Below are 22,177 nucleotides of genomic sequence, written 5' to 3'. Positions count from 1 at the left end.
CGCGGGAGCCCGGGCCCGGGACTGGTCCCGGGCGGCGGCAAGGACACCGCGGCCTTCACCGTCTTCGGGGAGGCCGGGGGGCGGCGGAGCGAGGCCTCCCATGGACGGGAGGCTGGGGGGCGGCGCCAGGATACCCTTGCGTGGCCGGCCGCGGGTGTCCTGCTCCGCGGAGGGACGTCCCGTGGTCCCCCGGTGGCTGTGGGGAGGTTGGCTTAGTGGGGTGTCTCTGCGCCCGAGTCCTTCGGGCCGGACGCCCGTGACCTCCGAGCATGTCTCACTCGGGGAAGGACACTTGAGTCCCCGGGCGAAACGCTCGTTCGTGCTCACTGAACAGTATGCGCCCAGAGATGAGGAGGGGGACGGCGGGGCGTCCCCGGCTGGGCCTTGGGACGGTGGGGCCGGTTCCCAGGGGAAAGGGCCGGCGGGGCTCTGGGCGTGGGGGGAGCCCAGCAGCTCGCAAGTGAGTTCCGGTTTCGCCTGGTGGCCGCACCGCACCTTCTCCGGACTTTGGGCCTCTACGTTTGTCCCTGGTGTCCTCGGATATTCCCGTGTGCAGACTTGGTCTCTCAATAAACGCTTGAGGATGCACTCTTACCTGCTGGGCTCCAGGTGACAAAATGGGATAATAATGGTGACAGGGAACAACATTCCGCTACTGCTTTCCGTGTGCCAAGCACTGTTAACTCTTCACACTCGAAATCTCATTTAAGAGGTTGATACTGTTATTTCCCCCATATTACAGTTAAGCTATGGATTTAGACATCCCCTATTCGTGTGGAGTTGATAGTCTTATGCAGTAGGAACTTGAGGTAGTAAATACCGTACACGTGAAGTTTCAGTTGATCCTCCAACAGATTTGTATTAAGCAGGTCCACTTTATAAACGTATTTTTTTTTCTCAACAGTAGATACTAGACTACTGCAGGATCCAGAGTATATGGTGGTTTAGTCGCTCAGTCGAGTCCGACTCATTGCAACCCCAGGGACTGTAGCCAGCCAGGCTCCTGTCCATGGGATTCTCCAGGCAAGAATACTGGAGTCGGTTGCCATTTTCTTCTCCAGGGGATCTCAATCCCAGGAATCGAACCCGGGTCTCCCGCTCTGCGTGCAGATTGTTTACCGACTGGACTGAGCCACCAGGGTATATGGAGGAACCTCATTTGGAATCTGACTGTTATGTTCGTATATTCTACTACTTAGAAGTTTCACAGAAAGTTCCCTGGTGATCTAGTGATTAGGATTCCAGGCTTTCACTGCCTGTGGCCCAGGTTCAATCCCTGGTCAGGGAACTGAGACCCCAGCAAGCACTGACTGCCCCATTCCCACCCCTGCCCCCAGCTCCACCAAAAAAAGAACCTCACAAACCAGTTAGCAACTCCCCTAGGATACTGGGGTTCAGTATCCTTCAGGGATCAACTGTGCAGTGTTAGAGATACTCATGAATACAGCATCCAGTTTGGTTTGAAGGTGGTATAATTTTTCGTAGAAGCAATAGGAATAGATTAGGGGTGGGATCAGATGGACTGGGGAGAGGGTATTCTAGGTGGAAAGGACAAAATAAGAAAAGCATAATATTAGGAACAGCAAATAGATTTAAGTTCAAAAAATAAAAATCACCCGTAGTTTTATCAAACGGGAGATTACCAAAACGTGAACATTTCGATGTCTGCAGTGAAAAGACCTTACGGAATTTTAAAAAATTAGATCATATTGTTCATACTGTTTTTGTAGGCTGTTTTTTCTCATTATACATTTTGAGCAACTTTCCTGGTCAGTAAACATTCTGTCATTTTTAATGCTGCATGATATGCTATTGTGAAGATGTTCTATAATTTATATAATCAGGCCCTTCTAATCTTTTACAAATATTGGGATATCAGATGACCTAGCAAAAGTCCAGAAATATATGAGTAAAGAGGTTTCACTAATGAAGTTCCTTTCCTAAAAGAGAAACTTTGAAGGGAATCATTTACATTTTCAAAGAAATGGCTTATTTTGTTATAATTGCAGCTTTATTAGCTAGCTGCCAATTTCTTCAGCCACAGGCTTTTTTCAGCTTGTCATTGATTAAAAAATATCCAGAATTTAGTACTGTGTCTAGTGGAGGACACCTGTGTGACTTTGAGCCATAATTTTTAATCTCCTTGAACTTTATTTTTCGTTTCCGTGCAGTAATAACTTACTGAATGATTGTCAAGAATTGCTAAAAATTATGAAATATGGAGCCAAAAGTTACTCAGAATAGACTTATTTCCATCTTTCCTTAAGTAAATTGCCCAGCGTTTTCTTTATTGTTGACATCACTTTACAACTGATGCTGCCTCACTGCCAAGCCACTAATTACTTTCATAGAGGTGAAAGGGTTGTGGCATTTTCATGGATTATGTTTTCAGTTTTAGAATTTTCATTTGGTTCTTTTTTCATGGTTTCTATTTCTGTCTTTTCATTCATTGAAGATATTTTTATGTCCTTAAGCACTGTTGTAGTCATTTTGAAATTATTATTTGGTAATCTCCACTGGTTGTCTTTTTTTCTTGAAAATGAGTTGTTTCCTTTTTTGTTGTGTGTTGAATACTTTTGGATTGTGTCCTGGATATTGTGAATGATGGTCATAGAGGTTATGAATTTTTAAAATTTCCTCCAAAGAGTATTTTGTTGTAGTTATTGTTGCAGGTAGGCTATTAACTTGACTCAGACTGCAGTCTGGCTCCCTTGTGGGCAGCAGCTCACATATCGGTTCAGCTCTTGTAGCTAGACTGGAGTCAGTCACAGAACTGGAGGCTTCTTTCTGGCTTTTTCTTTTCCTGGATTTCCCACTTGCCTATCCCCCTCCTGTGGTGGTGGCGGTGGTTCAGTTGCTAAGTTGTGTCCAACTCAGTGACCCCATGGACTACAGCATGCCAGGCTTCCCTGTCCATCACCGTCTCCCGGAGCTTGCTCTAACTCATGTCTCTTGAGTCAGTGATGACATTCAGCCATCTCATCCTGTCACCTCCTCCTCCTCCTGCCCTCAATCTTTCCTAGCATCAGGGGCTTTTCCAGGGAGTCAGCTCTGCCTCAGGTGGCTGAAGTATTGGAACTTCAGCTTCAGGATCAGTCCTTCCAGTGAATATTCAGGGTTGATTTTTTTTAGGATTGACTGGTTTGATCTCCTTGCTATCCAAGGGACTCTCAAGCGTCTTCTCCAACACTGCAGTTTAAAAAGATCAATTCTTTGGTGCTCAGCCTACACTGTGGTCCACCTCTCATATCTGTACATGACTATTGGAAAAACCATAGCTTTGACTATATAGACCTTTGTTGGCAGTGATGTCTCTGCTTTTTATTATGTTGTCTAGGTTTGTTGTACCTTTTCTTGCAAGCATCAGGCATCTTTTAACTTCATGGCTGCAGTCACTATCCACAGTGATTTTGAAGCCTAAGACATTAAGGCTGTAGTTTTTCTCTTGGAGTTTTAGCTGCCCATCATGGGATAGACTGGGACTTGCCTTCATGTTGAAAGGAAAAAAAAAAAAGAGTAATCAAATGGATTCCTTCCAAAGTAATTGAGTATGGTCAATTATGAGCAGCTTTCTGAACTAATACTTTTATGGCTGGATTTTCTAAAGTAGTGAAGGATTGAAAAGGGGGTAACGTTCAATACATTTTTACAGAATGAAACATGTTTATGAAGATCCATAGTGAATAAAAATTGGCATCCAGTTTGATTCAGACATAAGTGAAAAGCAGCAAGTTAATGGTACATTAGCTCTGCAATTGCCTGCAAAAGAACGTAGGAGATATAGCTTGTGGTTCTGGCTCTTCGATTGACTATTGTGTGGTACTGTAGGCAAGCAAGGTAGAAACCTTACCTTTGAATCTGCATTTCCTTTACCACTCAGCCATGAGTGGTAACTTTGTAAGTTGATCCTATTATTTTAAATTACTGATCTTAAAATTTCATAAGGCATTTGATTTACTGAACTTTCTTAAAATTTTAGGGAAAACATATAAGAAATCTGCATAAGACAGCTGTTCAGAATGGAGCTGGAGGAGCCTTATTTGTGGTAAGTAATTACTAAGACTTCTTCAGAATGAAAGGACTTGAAGTGTGGTTAAATACAGCTATCTTAAAGAGCAACATCTTTGGTGTTTGCTGGAGTGGGAGTTTGTGGGAGTTTGAATATAGTTAATTGAATTCACTGCATTTCAAGTTAAATTAGTACCAGGGCCACCCTGGGATTAAGAATTTAGATTATTCCTTGGTGAAATAACCGTGAGCCTTAACCTGATTTCTTGTCATACTGTGGATTTTTCAAGATCATTTATGTTGGCTGACTGAAGATTCTGAGGCTGCAAATTGGGGAATCCCAAAATGGCACCAGCTTGAAACTCACGGATTTCAGTAATACAGCAAATACATTGGCAGTTGTCCTTCATGTTTTTGGTTTCCAGGGTTTCACTACAGGTAGATGTTGATTGGTTGCACAATTGCACAATTCAGAAAGACTAAGTATGCCCTTTCTGTGACAAGGTACATTTTTCAGAAATCAATCTAGTGTTTAAGGGCAGTTTAGTGGAGTTGTGTGATGATTCAGTTGATGGTATAGTTTTGGAAAATGAATTATTTTAAGGCTGAATCTTAATAAATGAGTTAGCCATACTGTTAATAAGTAGAGTCCTGCTCTCCATTTTGTTGTCTTCATCTGAAAATATTTGAGATAATTGTCCAAAGAAACTTTGTTTCCTTTTCCATGTCCTTGAAAAAGCAGAACTTTGAGAGCTGACAAGGGATTCAGTTCTGTTTCACCATGTATACAAAACATTAATTGATGTAAGTTTTAATCTCAGTGTGACTCATTTGATTTCCTGTTGACATGCTATTTCTTGTCAGTGTTTGAAAAGGGCCTGCTCTTATTGGAGAAGAAATAAAGCTTGCTGTTGGCTAGTTTCTGTTATGGAAAACTATCTGTGGGCTAGTTTCTGTTGGTTGGGAAGAGATGGTGCTTTTGTAGTAGATAGTGGGTCCCTTTGATAATCTGGTACATTCTTTTGGAAAAATGTACATATTGTCACGCTCAAAATTTTGTGTCTTAATTTCATAAGGCTTCCCAATAATCGGTAATTTTTTGTAATTATACTACGTTAGAAGATCATATTCTCTCGTCAAGTTGCATTATACTTTTTTTGGTTTTTGATCCTAAAGCTACTTTTTATAACTTACAAAGGGTGATTTTGAAAATGTTTAAATTTTTTAATTCTGCTAATATTATTTTGGTAATCATACTTAGCAGATATGTAGTTAATAATTAGTTTAGCCATTGCTTTTGAAGCAAGGATAGATTGACGTATATCATGTTTGAATCAAAGTGAAGAAATTAAATGATCAGTAGTAGTAAGGTACAAAGTTGTTCATACTTTTCAGGGAATTTTGATAATTTTGAGAAATGTTTTTTTTCTTTTGTGTAGCACAGAGATACTCCTGAGAATAACCCAGAAACTCCATTTGATTTCACACCAGAAAACTATAAGGTATGACTGAATTAACATTATAATTAACTTACAGAATATTTAGTATCTTCCAGAGATATAAAAACAAGCGCTTTTTCTCTGATACAGAGGATAGAGGCCATTGTGAAAAACTACCCAGAAGGGCATAAGGCAGCAGCTGTGCTTCCAGTTCTGGATTTAGCCCAGAGACAGAATGGATGGCTGCCCATCTCTGCTATGAACAAGGTACTTCATTTTTGTGTTAGTTAAAAAAGAGGAGAGGTTGTGTATAGTAACTTCCTTATGTGGAAATTTCTTTGACGGTCATTAATGTCATAATCCAGGAATTTGAAGTTCTCCCAGATTGGGCAAACTCGGGGAGATAGTAAGGGACAAAGAGCCCTGGTGTGCTGTAGTTCATGGGGTTGCAAAGAGTTGGATACGACTTAGCAACTGAACAATAACAAATCATTTCTATATCTCATACCCTAAATTATATTTATGTTTCTGTTGGTTCCTTTAATAATGCAGAAAACTGAAAGGGTGGAGCTTTTTATCCTTGCAAGAAATAGTAAGGGCATTAGAGTGAAAGAGGCTTTTTTTCTGTCTTTGAGAGGGAAAAAAAGATCCCAAATATGTATAATTTGCTGTCAGGATATTCTGAAAAGGAATGTACTGTTTAAATACTAGAATTGCAGAGAAAAAGATCTCACAGCTAATGTGAATCTTTTTAATACTTTGCATTTTTGGCCTCAGGCTTTAATTAAAATCCTTATAATACATGGTATTTGTGACATTTGATTATGGCAGCTTGGAATCAACAACCTAGGGAAATCTTTTGAGTGACCCATTTAAATACAGTTAGTATATTCACGCATATTTTAGGATTCATTTTTTTCCTAATAGTGTTTTCAGCAGTAATCCAGATTATAACTTTATTCATATCCTTTTAATGTACTACATTTGTATGGTATTATGTTATAGTGTATCATTTATGAGTGTAATACAAAGCCATATATATTATTTGATTCTTGCAAGAATCACATGGCTAATAAGCCAGTGTGATTATTATTCCATTGATATAATGGAAAATATATTTTACTTTGAGCTCAGAGATCCGATTTTTCTCTGGACTTGCTCATCTGTGGTGATGATTCTGGACAAGATAGAGCTCTTCCAATTAATATATTATTATTTCTAAGTGGTAGAGCTGGGGCTGACTCATCTCTAATTCTGTGCAGTTTGTACTTGACTGACTTCTGCAGAAATTCTGCTCTGCTTCATTCCCCTTGTCACTTTCTCATTGTGACAAGGGGAATGTCTTAAGAGTCTTTCTTAGAGTCTAGGAATGTCCTCAGTTTATCTAATGGAATCCTGGATGCAAATTTTAGATAAGAGTTCATCGATCTCTTATTTACTTGGCACGGTACTCTAACAGTGTTATGGACCCTTGTTGATTTGTTTTGATTATGAAAAATGTTATAAAGCAAGTTTGGTTAGTAATATACTTAGTAAACATAAGTGCTTTTTTATTTCAATAAATAAATGTTTGGGGGCATTTCTAAATTCCTCATTATTTTTATAACAGCCAACTTCCTTAGTGATGATTTAGGTGTGTTTCTAATCATAAATAACTTTGTTTTGAAAAATTTATGTTTTTGATAATGGTAAGCTTGTTGAAAGTCTTGCTGAGTGTCAAGCTTAGCAGAGCAAAATAAATGAGAAACCAATGTGAAAAATGTTTTAAAAATATTGTCCTATTCTATGTAGAACTGGATGTGTATGTACACGAGAGGAAGAAATAGCATACAGAGAATACAATCAAAATTCTTTCCACTTTGAGACTTTTAATGTTACTGCCCTTTCCCCTCCAAGAAAAGCCCAACCTTACAACAAAAACAATATCCAGAGGCCCATGCATTGTTACTTAACCATCACCAAGGTATAGGGAGGTACACAACAGCAGCTCAGGAGAACTATTTTAGTTAGACACCAGGGCCTTACAATTATCCCATTGAGTGGATGCCAGCTTGTATATTTTGAGAGAGTTCCCCAGGTTCAGAGGTGTAAGCCTGATTTAGTACCACAGAATTAGATTCAACATAGCTACGAGCCCAGGGTTGGATGTCTTTTGAGAATACATTTCCTTTAGAATCCCTGATAAGAAAAAGTTTAATATATTTGTCATTATTTGAAATGCCATTTAACGAGTTCTTTTTTCATGTCAAGACCTGGATATGTGTGTGATTTTTAAGTGTCAAAATTGAAGGACTTAAGCCTCGCAGATATCAAATACAGATGTAGTTTCTGCTTCTAAAGAACTTTTTTGGTTTTAACCAAATTGAAGCAGTATTGAAATTGTTTTTTATGACATATCTAAAACTCAATTAATAAACATTGTAACCGTATTATTAAAATATTTTAGGTTGCAGAAATTTTACAAGTACCTCCAATGAGAGTGTATGAAGTAGCAACTTTTTATACAATGTATAATCGAAAGCCTGTTGGAAAGTATCACATTCAAGTCTGCACTACCACACCTTGCATGCTCCGAAACTCTGACAGCATACTGGAAGCCATTCAGAAAAAACTTGGTATGGGGCACAGTATATTTATAATGTTTATAAAAAATAGATTTGTCTTTTGAAATGTGACCTCTTTCTACCTAAATTTTCCAACTTTTACTATCATTACATATCATATCTGTACTTGATGAGTAAATTTTTGTCTTACTGTGTTTGCCCACCATTATTTCTTCCTATTCTGTATTCTTTAGTTTTCATTCTCAAAGCTGAGTTTTCATATTTTCTTTCGTAATCACTGAGTATGTTTTAAAAGCGTCTTAAAATTTTAAAGTGTTCGTTGCTTAGAAAAGTAAGTTTCACTCATTGTGTGATAGCATGTGGCACGTGAAGTGACTGTATTATCCTCATTCTTCTAAACAAGACTTGGAACAAATAAGATTTGAAACAGGAAGAATGCTTCAGGAAGGGAAGTGTGGAAGAAGATGTTACTACAGGGGCAAACTGCCATTGTCACGTTTATCACTATACATATCAAATGAAGTAAAAGGAGGTGTTTCTTAATCTTATTGTTACTGAATATAAAGTACTTGCATGTTGTAAAAATAGCTGGACAGTATTAAAGTATATAAAACAGAGGCTGAAGTCTGCTTAAAATTCCATCCCCCGACCTCTAAGGTACAGTTTTGTGACGACAGTACCTCTGAGGTAAATTTGTGATGACAGTTGGGTATATCAGATTAAGAGCTAATGTTTTAATTATTTTCATTGTTGAATGTAATATGTCTGTTTGCTTTTTTGCACTTGATTTGGACTATGATAATATGTATGTCTGCCTCATTTTCTATGTAAGTTAAATTATGCTGCAATTACTTTCACGTATGCATCTCTTTGCATACTTGTCCAAGTGCACGAAGGTGTTTCCAAAATGTAGACTTGCCGAGTCAGATTTTATCAAAATGCCTTCCCTAAAGATTTGAGAGTACTTACTATCCTCACATTCTTAATGATCTTTGACATTAACTGTTTTCTGAGTCTTCCCCAGTCTGATTGTATAGCTACAATACAATAGTAGGTTAATTATCAATGATCAAAATTTATATGGTCTGATACACTGTTATGTAACAATAAACACTAGAGATAAGGCCCTTGAAATTTGACTGTTTGAGAAAGGAACAGGTCCACTTAAGAAATCCTTGAATGTTCTATAATAATTATACAGAGTTTGTTTAATTTAAGAAATTCAGTGCTCTTAAATACTTTTTACATGCCTCTGTAATGGGTTGATGTTGTTTTTTCCTTAAACTGTGTTGCAATTAAAATATTATCTGATCCTTACAGTGCTTATTTACACTTTTAGGAATAAAGGTTGGAGAGACTACACCTGACAAACTTTTCACTCTTATAGAAGTTGAATGTTTAGGGGCCTGTGTAAATGCACCAATGGTTCAAATAAATGACAACTACTATGTGAGTATTTACTTAATGTAAATTAAACTTGTATGACATTATATTTAAAATACTTGATTTCCTGTTGGTATAAATATTGAAGTTTTTTTTGTGGTTTCAAACTTTATTAAAAATCAAATAATTATTAATAAAAATATGTCAGTTTTAGCTTCCTCATTATTGTCCACCAGAACATTTTTCAAAAATTGTCATCCAAAAAAAAGTTATCATCATTAAACATTTTTGCATTTAACTCCAGGATACATTTTAAAAACTTTTAAATAACAAAAACTTAAATACAAAAAATAAACACCACAGCTTAACAAATAACATTTTGCCACATGTGCTTCAGGTATTATAATTTTTATCATTGTTATTATACATGTACTGTGCTTGACCCCATGAACTATAGCCCTCTAGGCTCCTCTGTCCATGGGATTCTCCAGGCAAGAATACTGGAGTGGGTTGCCATGACATAGAAATAAGCTATACCTGAGGGTAAACCTCCCCTACCCCCATTCAAAATCCTGTTCCTTTCCTTTCATTCCCAGAGATAATCACTATCATAAATTTAGTATGTACTCTTCCTGTATGTGTTTTTTAAACTTTCAAAATCTATGTATCCAGGCATGGTAATCATACTTTGTTGTGTCTTTTAAAAATTTTACAGAGATGGTATCATACCTTTCTCTAAAATTTGCTTTAGCTGGATCTCACAAGTTTTGATAAGTAATATTTTTATCATTTAGTTCTAAATATTTTAAAGTTTTGCAATTTTATTCCTTTGACCTATTTTTTTTTAGAGTTGTTAATATCCAGGTGTGTGGCATTTTCTAGTTATCTTTTTTAATTGCTTGCTACCCTAATTATATCGTGGTTTTCATTCATAATATCTTGTTAGCTCATAACTCTTAGAAGTTTCTTTATGGAAATTCTTTTAGGCCCGTGTTGAAAGTAGATTCTTCCAGAAGTTGATGTTACTTCTCTCTTGCTCTTGGAAATACTACTGGCCCAAAAGAAATCTCCTCTCCTTATATCCTTCCTCTTCTTCCCCTGAAGTGTAAGGTTCCAGACTAGCAGGGTGTTTTGAGGGCAGTTTTATTTTCTGGTTTCCTTTATATTGAGAAAATACCCTTTGGGTGTCTCCACTTTGTGTGGTTTGGATGCCCTCCTGTGCCCGTGACTTTGTACCTTGCCCCTGTAGGCTGTGACACCCTGAAGCCAAGTTTGTTTGGTGTTCCACTTGTCTCCCTAAAGTTTTCATTGAGTTTTGGACCTCTGAGTACTTTTTCCTTGTCAATGTCTTAATAAAATTTTAAAGTTTTTGTTTTTCATTTTATTCAGCATTTATAGTTGTTAAAGCAGGACATTCAGTCAGGATAGCTAGCCTGCCATGCCTGAAATGGAAATCTATGATTTTATTTTAAATGAACATGAAATTGGACTTCTTTGGCATTTTACCTTTCTAGGATACTTCTATTACCTATAGGGATTTTCTTCATTTTAATGATGGTGATTCAAATTTCTTACCCCCTCTTTCTCATATGTAAAAAAAAATACCTTTTAAAAATATGGCAATAACTTTCCCTTTCCTACATTTCTGCCATTTACTCATAATCAGGACAATCTTAATTTAAGCAGGAATTAGACAGTCAAGGCTTTGTATGAAGCACTGTAAGTTTAAATATAGTAGACCATGGGTTTATGCAAGAGCTTCTTGCAGCTAGTCGTGGTTGGTCTTTGGTAAGGCAGGTAACTTTTATGGGTCTCAGTTGACTGGTGGATAAAATGAAATAGTCACATAAACTTTGAATGGCTACCAATTAGGGAAAAAATATACATTTTGAGGATGGTTGGGTAGATTTGAATATGGTCTTGACATTTGATTTTATTAAGGAATTATTGTTAATTGGGTGTGATAATCGCATTGTTTTATTTAAGAACATTTAAGAATATTCTGGGAGTTCCATGGTGGTCCAGTGGTTAAAGCTCCACATTTTCACTGTTGTGGCCCAAGTACAATCCCTAGTCAGGGAACCAAGATCCCATAAGTCACGTGGCATGGCCAAAAAAAAAAGTTCTTAGGAGATGCCTGCTGTGGTTATTAAGGTAAAGTGTCATGATATCTGTAGCTTGCTTTTAAATGGTACAGTACAAACACAAAACCAGAGGCATATTGTACATAATTCAGATATGACAAGAAATATGATTATTCATGTGGGCCTCCCTCATGACTCAGCTGGTAAAGAATCTGCCTGCAATGCGGGAGACCTGGGTTCGATCCCTGGGTTGGGAAGATCCCCTGGAGAAGGGAAAGGCTACCCACCCCAGTATTCTGGCCTGGAGAATTCCATGGACTGTACAGTCTATGGGTCTCAAAGAGTTGGACACAAATGGGTGACTTTCATTCATGATTATTCATGTATACTTTTCAAATTTTCATAGTAAAGAGTTGTGAGGGATAAAAATCACTAGATGAGTTTAAAGATTCCTTACAGTTTTGAGGTTCTGAGCATCTTTTGAACTCTAAGCAGTTTTTATTTCTATAAATGTTTATCATCTGTTAAAGGGCTTCTGTATGGCAAGGCACTGAAGACACTGTGTGGAAGCATGATTCTCTATTCTAGTACCAGAGGCCTCAAAACATCTTAAGGACTTAATAGAGGGGTAGAGGGGATATAACGTAGTTTAGGCATTTTCCTCTTATTTTAATCTTGCCCTGTTCTGTTTTGACTAAACCTATCACGTAGCCAGGGTTAGGAGTGTGTCTGTGTGTTTTAATTGTATTTATTATTTAAATAACAATCCTTTCTTGAGGTCAGAATTTTACACAGGTGTACAGTGTACAAAATACAAAGCTACTGTGTTTGAAATGGGGATTGGACAGTCAGAATTTTTTAAATAAATATGTCCCAAATTACTTTTCCCTTGGAAAATTAAGTGGAGTTTGAAACAGGTTGAATTTCACCTGTGAAATCAAGAAGATATCACTAGAGTATTAGGTATTTAGCTTAGCGATAGATACTAGGCATGTACTGTTTATGAATGCCAGTGCATCTCACCGATTCTTCAGGGATATAGCATTTGTTGAGCATGTGCATGCCTGTGTTCTATTTTATGTATTTTCGCTTTTAAACCTCAAAACACTCTGAAGTCAGTTGAGAAATGAAGAAACAAATTTGGGGAAGCTGAGTAATTTCTCTAAGATTGGCTAGTAAGTGCTGGAACTTGAGCTCAAATGCAGAACTGTCCCCCTCAGAGCACCGCGCTTTGTGCTGCCCCTTCAGCTGTAGCTCCTACTGCGATTGCATCTGGCAGGACAGGCTATGTCTAAGAGTTACTCAGGTGTGCTGCCTTGGTAAGTAACTCGTGAACTGGGACAGACAATAAGAAACTGATACTAGGGATTCACACTGATTTTAGTAGTAGGATGTAATTTTAATATGACTGTTTTATGTTTTTTTCCTAGGAGGATCTGACACCTAAAGATATTGAAGAAATTATTGATGAACTGAAGGCTGGCAAAATCCCAAAACCTGGGCCGAGGTATTTTTTTTTTATTTCTTTTTAATAAATTTTAATGGCTTAACCTAAGTTAGTCTTTCATGTAAACTTAAAAAATTTTATACTGTAAGTCTTTCAGAGTTTTCAGGAGCCTTGAATGCTGTCTAAACCAACTTGTCATTTAAAGAAATGATTTTTTTACCCTCTCTAAAACCCTGTCAGATAATCATCTGGTATATACCTGGATATTTATAAAGAAGGCAGATTTACTACAAATAGAAACCTATTTCGTTGTTTAAAAGTTCATGCTGCCAGAATTTGACTCAATGTCTGTCTTCCTCTTTTCCACATAGAGGTCCCAAGATTCTCTCCTTTGAACAAACACAGGATAATTTTTAGACCTCTTCCAAATGACAGATCTTTAGTTACTCGAAACAGCTATGTCATCTTCCTCATCTCTTTTCTCATATCTTAATATCCACAGTTATTTCGTTGTTTTTCCTTACATGGCATAGTTTTGGTCTCCCTCCTTTGTATGTCTTCTAGTTGGCTGATGACTTTCTTAATGTGATACTTGGCCTAATCACAGTATTTGAGATACATACTCAGCATGTAGAACACTGTGGGACTGTCATCTTTATTCCAGACATCATGCTTATAATAATGCAGTCTAATTACATCAATTCTTACCTCACATCATTATACCATTACATTGTGCTTACAATCAGTTAGAATATCTAGATCTTTTTCAACTTAAACATTGTTTATCCAGGTTATGTTATTCTAATTATTCCTTTCTGTTTTCACCCTGAACTTTTGCTTCCAAACAAACTCCTATTCCTTATCTAAGTGTTCACATTACTTAAAATTCTCTCTTAATACTAGCAATGTTTGCATAGTTTAATAGTCGTATTCCCTTTGTATTTTTTTTCTGCTTATGTCATGAAATTTTCCTTGTCTCAACATATTTGTAGGTTTTAAAGGCCATATAGTATTCTGATATATTGAGACAACTATGATGTGACCTTTATGACACTGTATTAAAATATATTTTCCTACTTTTTGTTGTAAACAACAATTCTCTGAGGTTGAATTACTGGGTCAAGAGGCTGTGCATGGTTTTGTGGTCTGCTGGAAGTACTCCCTCAGTGTTCTGGCTGACAACTGACCCTACCTAGTAAGAAAAAGGGACTTCCCTTGTGGCTCAGATGGTAAAGAATCTACCTGCAATGCAGAAGAACCGGGTTTGATCCCTAGGTGGGAGGATCCCCTGGAGAAGGGAATGGCAACTCACTCCAGTATTCTTGCCTGGAGAATCCCATGACAGAGGATCCTGGTGGGCTATAGTTCATGGGGTCACATAGAGTTGGACATGACTAAACAACTAACATACAATGAGAAAAAGAGGTCAGTTCAGGATAACTTAAGTTTAGCAAAGGCAAGCTGGCCCCTAAAAAACACACTGTTCTTTCAACACTTGAAATGAATTTACTTAAAAGAGGCTTGGCATTCTCTTCCTGCTTCCTCACTTTCTTGGGCTACACTGAAAATATTTTGAGGAATAAAACATTTCCACTTTGAAGAATCAGTCTCCATTATGGAAGCTGCTGAAGTGCAGCCTCTTGCATTTCACATTACAGTATTTCTCTTGCTTTGTCTACTTTATTGCATTCCCTCAGCATTTGTTTCACAAATATTTCTGGATACGTGCTGTGTGCCAGTCACTATATCTTAGGTTGTGTGTACAAATTATGAACAAGGTAAAGTCGTCATATATTTTATATTCTAGTGATGAAGACAACTGGTGTAAAGTGAAAATTTAGTTGCTCATTCGTGTCCGACTCTTTGTGACCGCATGGACCGTAGCCCACCAGGCTCCTCTGTCCGTGGGATTCTCCAGGCAAGAATACTGGAGTGGGTTGCCATTCCCTTCTCCAGGGGATCTCCCCAACCCAGGGATTGAATCCAGGAGTCCCACATTGTAGGCAGACGCCTTACCGTCTGAGCCACCAGGGAAGTCCTTTAATTGGTGTAATATCTGAGTAATAAATGCTGGGAGAATGATTGGAGGTAAATTTAGTCAGGGGAGGCCTTTCTCAGGTGGTAAGTTAATGACCTGAATAAGCCCAAAGGAATCATGTAAAAATCTGGAGGAACAGTGTTTTAGAGGGGAAAGATGTGTTAAGGTCCTGGAGGAAAGGTAAAACGACATTATGGTTGAAGTGAGGTGATGAGGGAGGAAGAGGTCAGAGGTAGAGACCCAGGTAAGCAATTTGGGTTGAATCCTCAGTATAAAAAACTGTTGAGTGTTTTCAGCAGGGAATGATAGGCGTGATCTTGTTAAAAGTATCATCCTAGTTGCTGTGTAAAAAATAGTTTAAAATTTAATGGATGTTGTGGGACAGAGGAATTATGAATGCTTCCTGACTTTTTAGTATGAGTACCTCTGATTCCTTTAACTAAAGAAGATTTGAGGTAGGGCAAATTTGGGGAAGAAAAGTCACTTTGTTTTAGATGTGCTACTTAGCATGTTTGAGATGCCTACTTAGACATTCATGGTAGAGTGGCTAAAAGGTAGATACAAGCTTGGAATTTAGGGAATACATTAGGGCTGGAAATACACATTGGGGATTTGTTAGTTATTGTATTGCTGCTGCTGCTGACAAGTCGCTTCAGTCGTGTCCAACTCTGTGCGACCCCATAGACAGCGGCCCACCAGGCTCCTCCGTCCCTGGGCAAGAACACTGGAGTGGGTTGCCATTTCCTTCTCCAGTGCATGAAAGTGAAAAGTGAAAGTGAAGTCACTCAGTCATGTCCGACTCTTCGCGACCCCATGGTCTGCAGCCTACCAGGCTACTCCATCCATGGGATTTTCCAGGCAAGAGTACTGGAGTGGGGTGCCATTGCCTTCTCCAAGTTATTATATTAATAGATGGCATTTAAAGTTGTAAGTCTGGATGAGATTGTGTGTGTTAGTTGCTCAGTTGTGTCCAACTCTGCGACCCCAGGGACTAGCCCACCAGACTCCTCTGTCCAGGATTGAACCTGGGTCTCCTGGACTGTAGGCAGATTCTTTATAGTCTGAGCCACCAGGGAAGCCCCTGGATGAGATTACCAGGGGTAAAATTAGAGTTTGTTTTTAATCCAGGGGGTACTGTAACATTGTATTTGAACATTAATAAACAGGAACTAAGTAGCACAGTTAAGCATTTTCGACATCTAATAATAGGGATGTTGCTTATTAGTAATTTTAAATAGTTCTTCAGTGGGAGTTTTTGACATTGTTCCAGATTTGAGCCAAAGACTTTAGAATTACTGGTTTCTCAATCTATTTTTACTTCCTTCTTATTACCTCTTATTTAAAAAGTTGAGATAGGGAATTCCCCGGCTGTCCAATGGTTAGGACTCTGCGCTTCCACTGCAGGGACATAGTGCGTGGGAACTAAGATCGCACATGCCACGTGGTGCAGCCCAAAATTTTTTAAGTGAATAAAATGGCAGTAATCAAAATACAGCTATAGTTATTCTTTAAATTATCCAAATCTGGCTACTTCTTATTAGTATTTTTATAATAAAGTGCTCTGCCTTAATATTTGACAGAGGTGCAAAACTGGTTCTGTGGTAACTGACTTTTGAGCCCTGCTATCATGTATACTCTGGCCAGAACTGGTAAAGATAACTGTCTCTGTGGTTCAGAACTGTTTTTATTTTGGTAAATGATGGCTAGAAAGAAAATGCTAAACTGATGGTAATATAATATTCCTTCTTTTGACATTTATAAATATTTGTGTGCTAGGGATTGTTTTTAAAGTATTGAACATAACATCTAACCCTGCTTTCAAATTACTGATGAATAGAGGTTGTTTTTTAGTATGGATTATCTGAAACTAATTTTAAATCCAACTTGAATTCTTCATATTTAGTTTTAAAAAGATATTTTAAATTTTACAGAATTCTTTGGGGTACAGAAAACGTCTTCCACAAGAAGGAACATAGTAAGGAGAAGAAAGGTCCCTCAAAGTGAATTAATTTATTGTTTTACTGGTAGTCAAGAGCAGCAAGTGAGCCTGCTCAGTTGTGGCTGACTCTTTGTGGCCCCATAGACTATAGCCCACCAGATTCCTCTTCTGTCCATGGAATTCTCCAGGCAAGAATACTAGAGGGGGTTGCTACCAGTTAACATTAAAAAAAATTACAAAGCAAAATACTGTTTTTATAGCATTTTGCCACTTACCCTACAACTTTAATTTTAGGCTCTAACAGATAGTGTAGTGACTGCTTTTGTATTTGGTTTTCATAGTAAACCTATAATGCAGATATATTAACTGATTTCTGACTTTGTAGGTATTCTTTATTATACTAGTTACTTGCATTATATAATATCTTGAAAGAGCTTATAAATGATTATGTGGTGTCATTTTCCTGTCCCCTCAACAAATGATTTTCTAGGGCTCTAAAAATAGACTTGTAAGATTGATGACAGAATGTGAAGGGCAAAGCCAGAGGGAATAAAAAGATTTAATTGAGTAAGTTCTTCAGCTGAAATCTGTGGCAGGAACAAGGTAAATGAACAAAGCCAGGGAATAGGAGGGTGAAACAGGAGTAGGTGCTGAGCGAGGCTCTAGCAGCAGAGGTCAGACAGGACAGAGGTTGAGCCTGAAAGATCACCTGGGAAAGTATGTGTGGGGGTGAAAAGAGGACAGGTTCATCTACCTCTTGCTGCCTCTCTTCATAGAACTGTAGGAGGACCTGTTCCTGTTTTCTGTGTGGCTGTGATAGCCACCCTGATCTGGAGCCTACTGTTGAAAAATACTAATAATTTAGCCTTTAAAAACATCAATACAAATTAATTTCATCTTCACTGCTTCTAAGGGACATCCTCCCAAACCCTCAAATCTCTCAAAGAATTCAGTTTCTGTTTCCAAGTATAGTATATTAAGTATGTGTTCCCTGTGACAATGGATCTCAAGTCAAAATAAAATTCAAATATAAAAAGAATAAATGTAATGCTCTAGTTTATTAAAACATGATTTTTGAAAACGTCCTCTGGGGTTGAGTTCTTAGCTTTCATCTCTGGGCAGACGCTGACTCACCCCAGCCTTGGTTTCTGTGTCTGTAAAACACTCTGGCCAGTGTCCCTTGTCTCTTGGCATTGTTGTAAAGATTTAATGAGCCACTGATATATGTTCACTGCTGAGTGAGAACTAGTATTAGGATTATTTTTATATTTTTCATATTTCATATTCTATATATCAGTTTTCATATTTAGGAAGTGAAAATCTTGCAGCAGTAGTGATGTTTGCATTAAATAGTCCATGCTAGTTCTTGGGAGAGAAATAGTTTCTTATCTGGGCTGTTGTGAGGTAACAATTATAAATGGTAATCATTAGCAGTCAGCTTAATGTTACTTTTCTTTCAGGAGTGGACGCTTCTCCTGTGAGCCAGCTGGAGGTCTTACCTCTTTGACTGAACCACCAAAAGGACCTGGGTTTGGTGTGCAAGCAGGCCTTTAATTTATATTCGCTGTAAATATGTCAGTGGAAAAATAAAATATGAATCTCCTATCTACCTAAACTTTTTATACTACTTGTTCATTTCCATCTGTGTACACCTTGCTTGTAACCTAGCAACTTACAGCTATTAAGTATCATGTCAGAACTTCAGAGCACCATTTTCAACTGCCTCTTCACTTTTATCAATATTAGGGTACTGTGAAATAAAAATTCTGTCAAATTTCAAGTATATTTTGCTCTCCCATCTTTAGCCGTAGCCAAATCTTAATATGATCTCTCTATAAACCTTATTTGTTAGTATTTTCTTTAAACATTTTTATATTGTGGCACAAAGTTACTGTAATTTCAACTGGTAAGTGATACGTCAAGCAGACTGTAGGTGTAACAACGATAAGGTAGTTGTCTTTAGATGTACTTAGATGTACTGTTTATTATTTTTAAAGAAGGAAGGTACAAAACACTTTGACATTATTCTTCACTCTTCTGACACTGCTGCTGCTGCTGCTGCTAAGTCGCTTCAGTCATGTCCGAGCCTGTGCGACCCCATAGACGGCAGCCCACCAGGCTCCCCCGTCCCTGGGATTCTCCAGGCAAGAACACTGGAGTGGGTTGCCATTTCCTTCTCCAATGCAGGAAAGTGAAAAGGGAAAATGAAGTCGCTCAATCGTGTCTGACTCTTGGCGACCGCATGGTCTGCAGCCTACCAGGCTCCTCCGTCCATGGGATTTTCCAGGCAAGAGTACTGGAGTGGGGTGCCATTGCCTTCTCAGACACTGCAGGTACACAAAAACTAACTAGGTGAAGGAACTGGAAGTATAACTTAAGTTTGAAAGTTCAGTGGGAATGGGAAATATGCTCCTCAGTTGAATGCATATTACAAGCTTAGAAACCGAATGCATACTTCAACTTAGAATAAAACCCTTTGTATATAACATCCAGTTCAGGAAACTAGCTATGTGTTCTGCAAGCTGGAATAAAAAATTAATAGCCAGCTTTAATTCAGGGGTAGATCTAAATAATCCAACTGTTTCAGGATTTTTCCAAGTCACTGGTTGGCCTTAGTCATACGACAGATGAGTATATGATGCTTAAAAACATGAACAAACATTTTACTTTTTGAGACTGCCTTTACAAATTTTCATTTTTCACCTAAGAAGGTAACAGCAAAAGTAATTTTTCAAGAGGCACAAAAAAATAACAGTGAAAATGCTCCCTTCTGCCCCAGAGCCCTCAGACCTTCTTCCCATAGGCAATGGAATGCTTTTATTATTTTTTTTCTTTTTTTAAAAAAATAGTCTGTCTTCTCTTTGTTAGCTGTTAGGCTTTTATTTGAAATTATGAAAAAATACATACAAAAAAATTAAAAATTATGAAAAATTTAAATAAATTCCTTTAAAGTTACTATTGTAAAAATTGTCTAACTTTCTTGACTTTTTTTTTCCCAAGTAGGGGAAGGTTTCAGATACTGGTTGAGAAAACAAGTTATGTATTAAGGATATTGGTTATTATGTTCTATTTTAGAAGCAGAAAATTTGTTTAGGTCTTAATAGGCATACTGTTATACCATTATCAAAACATACTTTTAGATCATCACTTACATTGCACTACAGTAGTATGTATTAGGATTTTGAGTTGAATCTTGCTTAAACTTTTTTTGCCCATTCTTCTTGAAAATTGTACTAATTTTTTACATAAGAGCACTGGTTTTTAATAATTACAGATAGGCTTTTAAAAACATCTGGCAGGTAAAATTTCATTACAGTAATCCACGATGGTTCCAAAGATATATGAACACACTGATTCAAAACTCTTTGCCAGTTTTCGGTTGCTAGAGATGACAGCTATAGCCTAGCCTGCTTCTTAAACCAATAAAGAGAAGCTGGCGTTGTTGATGTATCTAACTAACACCACTTGCTCCCTCATTTCCTCTTCTCAGTTCCTAGCTCTGTGCTGTTTTTTTCAAAAAGAGATATTTAGGGAGGAAATGTTCATATTACAAAAATAAAGCAACAAATAATTCAACTTGTCATTCTTCCTATTGGGCAAAAATTCTCATACCTGGCTTTTCTGGTGGTTTTTGGAGTGGCTGCTGAATGTTGCTAGGGAAGGCTACCAGTTCCTCAGAAGTACTTGCTGTAAGTGGACAGAGTGACTGTCCTAGTAAATCCTACAGCAAGTGACAATCATATGGGTATTCACTGCCCAAGCATTATATCTGTATAGACTGTCAATATGGTAAGCCATGACTGAGATTGTATTTTTTATTAATTTACCTTCCTGAAATATGGCAGGATTTTTTGAATGATCTAACTGAACTGCATGTAGAAAACATAACAGTAGTTGATTCTAACGGTAAGAAGTAAGTTGGAAAGAAAGTAAATTTTGCAGATGGCTTCTATTTCACATACCACATATGCACATTTTAAGTGTCTGGTAGTAATAATCCTAAATAAGTGTGATAAAACTTAACCTTGGCTAAGAGTGATGTTTATTGCTTGGGATCCTTGACCTCCTGGTGCTACTAAAAAAACATTTTGCCCACTTGCTGAAGACATTTGAACTAATCAAAGGGCTCTACAATGAAGAGCCTTAGCAACATAGTCAACTAGCTCCAGCTTCTTTTCAGGCCTCTATCCTATTATATCCATAATAAGAATTACCTTCTTGATATGTACTTCTAGTTTCACATTAAAAAGGAAAATTAGCTCCTCTTCCCTTCATAAGTTTCATTTGAACCTTTCCAGTAACTGTGGCTGATTTATAATGTGTCACATATAATCTTAAAAGGAGTTTAAATTAAAATTTTTTTGCAAGTTGTAGAAATTTTACAAACTTCTACAATGAACTTTGTACAGATAGTGTCCTTAGTCATAGTCAGTACAATGCCTTGGATCACAATCACCCACGTAATCTGATTTTTAAGTAACAAGGCTGTGCATGTAGTTATTGCCATAAATTATGGTTAACTGATTTCAGCAAATTCAAGATTTGCTTTCAGTTTTTAACTGAGGCTTGTACTGCTGTAGAAAGTTATTGCTTTCGTCATTACATTGAGTTAAATGAGAACCAGATCAACCACTTGAGAAGTCAGACGAGTTGATTATAAATTTTTAGTGGATTTGTTACTTCATGCCATAAATATGCAAATTAATGTAACAGTGTTCCACTTCTAGCCACAAGGTGCACTCTTACTACTCATTTGAACCTGATGTATTTATTTATTTATTTTTTTTTTGAACCTGATGTATTTAAAGATGGGAGAAATGTAGGAAAGGAAAAATAGTGATCTTTAATGCAAGTTTATGCTTTATATAATTAAATACTGGGATGTAGCTTTCACTGTCTGAAATATCTCATCTGCTGATTAATGACAAACTCGTAACTTCACTAAGTCACAAACCCGTGCTGTAGTTTAGAGGCCACAACGATGAGGGCCCTCTGATGGTTAGATAAAGGCATGCACAAATTGTCGCGGATTAACCTCCTTGTAAATAAAAAGCCACCAGAAGCAACTCAGAATAAAATGGTTTCCCTCCGATTATGTAATCCCTTCGGTGGTTAAATAAGGGCAAGTACAAACTGTCGCGGATTAACCTCCAGAGGAAGTCAGACTGCCAGCAGCGGGGCTGCCCAGGCGGTGACTTTTCCTTTGCGCAGTGCTCCAGCTGGCAGTGCCCCGAGCGGTTGGGGGAAAATGCACCGAAATTTGTCTAAAAAGGTT

The 22,177-nt window shown here is 37.7% G+C and overlaps 1 protein-coding gene across 1 annotated transcript in view; it reads left to right on the top strand.

Moving 5' to 3' along the window:
* The window catches only part of NDUFV2 (NADH dehydrogenase (ubiquinone) flavoprotein 2, 24kDa), a 25,818-nt gene extending 7,301 nt beyond the window's left edge, over positions 1-18,517 (top strand). Inside the window, exons 2-10 of the mRNA XM_010859118.1 lie at positions 9-460; positions 583-609; positions 3,980-4,045; positions 5,448-5,510; positions 5,598-5,714; positions 7,894-8,062; positions 9,351-9,460; positions 12,909-12,985; positions 18,363-18,517. Of these exons, the coding sequence (XP_010857420.1) occupies positions 9-460; positions 583-609; positions 3,980-4,045; positions 5,448-5,510; positions 5,598-5,714; positions 7,894-8,062; positions 9,351-9,460; positions 12,909-12,985; positions 18,363-18,456 (1,175 nt within the window). The 3' untranslated portion in view covers positions 18,457-18,517. The remainder of the gene's footprint in view (positions 1-8; positions 461-582; positions 610-3,979; positions 4,046-5,447; positions 5,511-5,597; positions 5,715-7,893; positions 8,063-9,350; positions 9,461-12,908; positions 12,986-18,362) is intronic.
* The last annotated feature ends 3,660 nt before the right edge of the window (positions 18,518-22,177 follow it).

The sequence above is a fragment of the Bison bison genome, unplaced genomic scaffold, assembly GCF_000754665.1.
Source record: "Bison bison bison isolate TAMUID 2011002044 unplaced genomic scaffold, Bison_UMD1.0 scf7180017864453, whole genome shotgun sequence".
Classification (NCBI taxonomy): Eukaryota; Metazoa; Chordata; class Mammalia; order Artiodactyla; family Bovidae; genus Bison; species Bison bison.
Note: the sequence above shows the minus strand (reverse complement) of the source record. Positions and strands in the feature narration are given on the sequence as shown.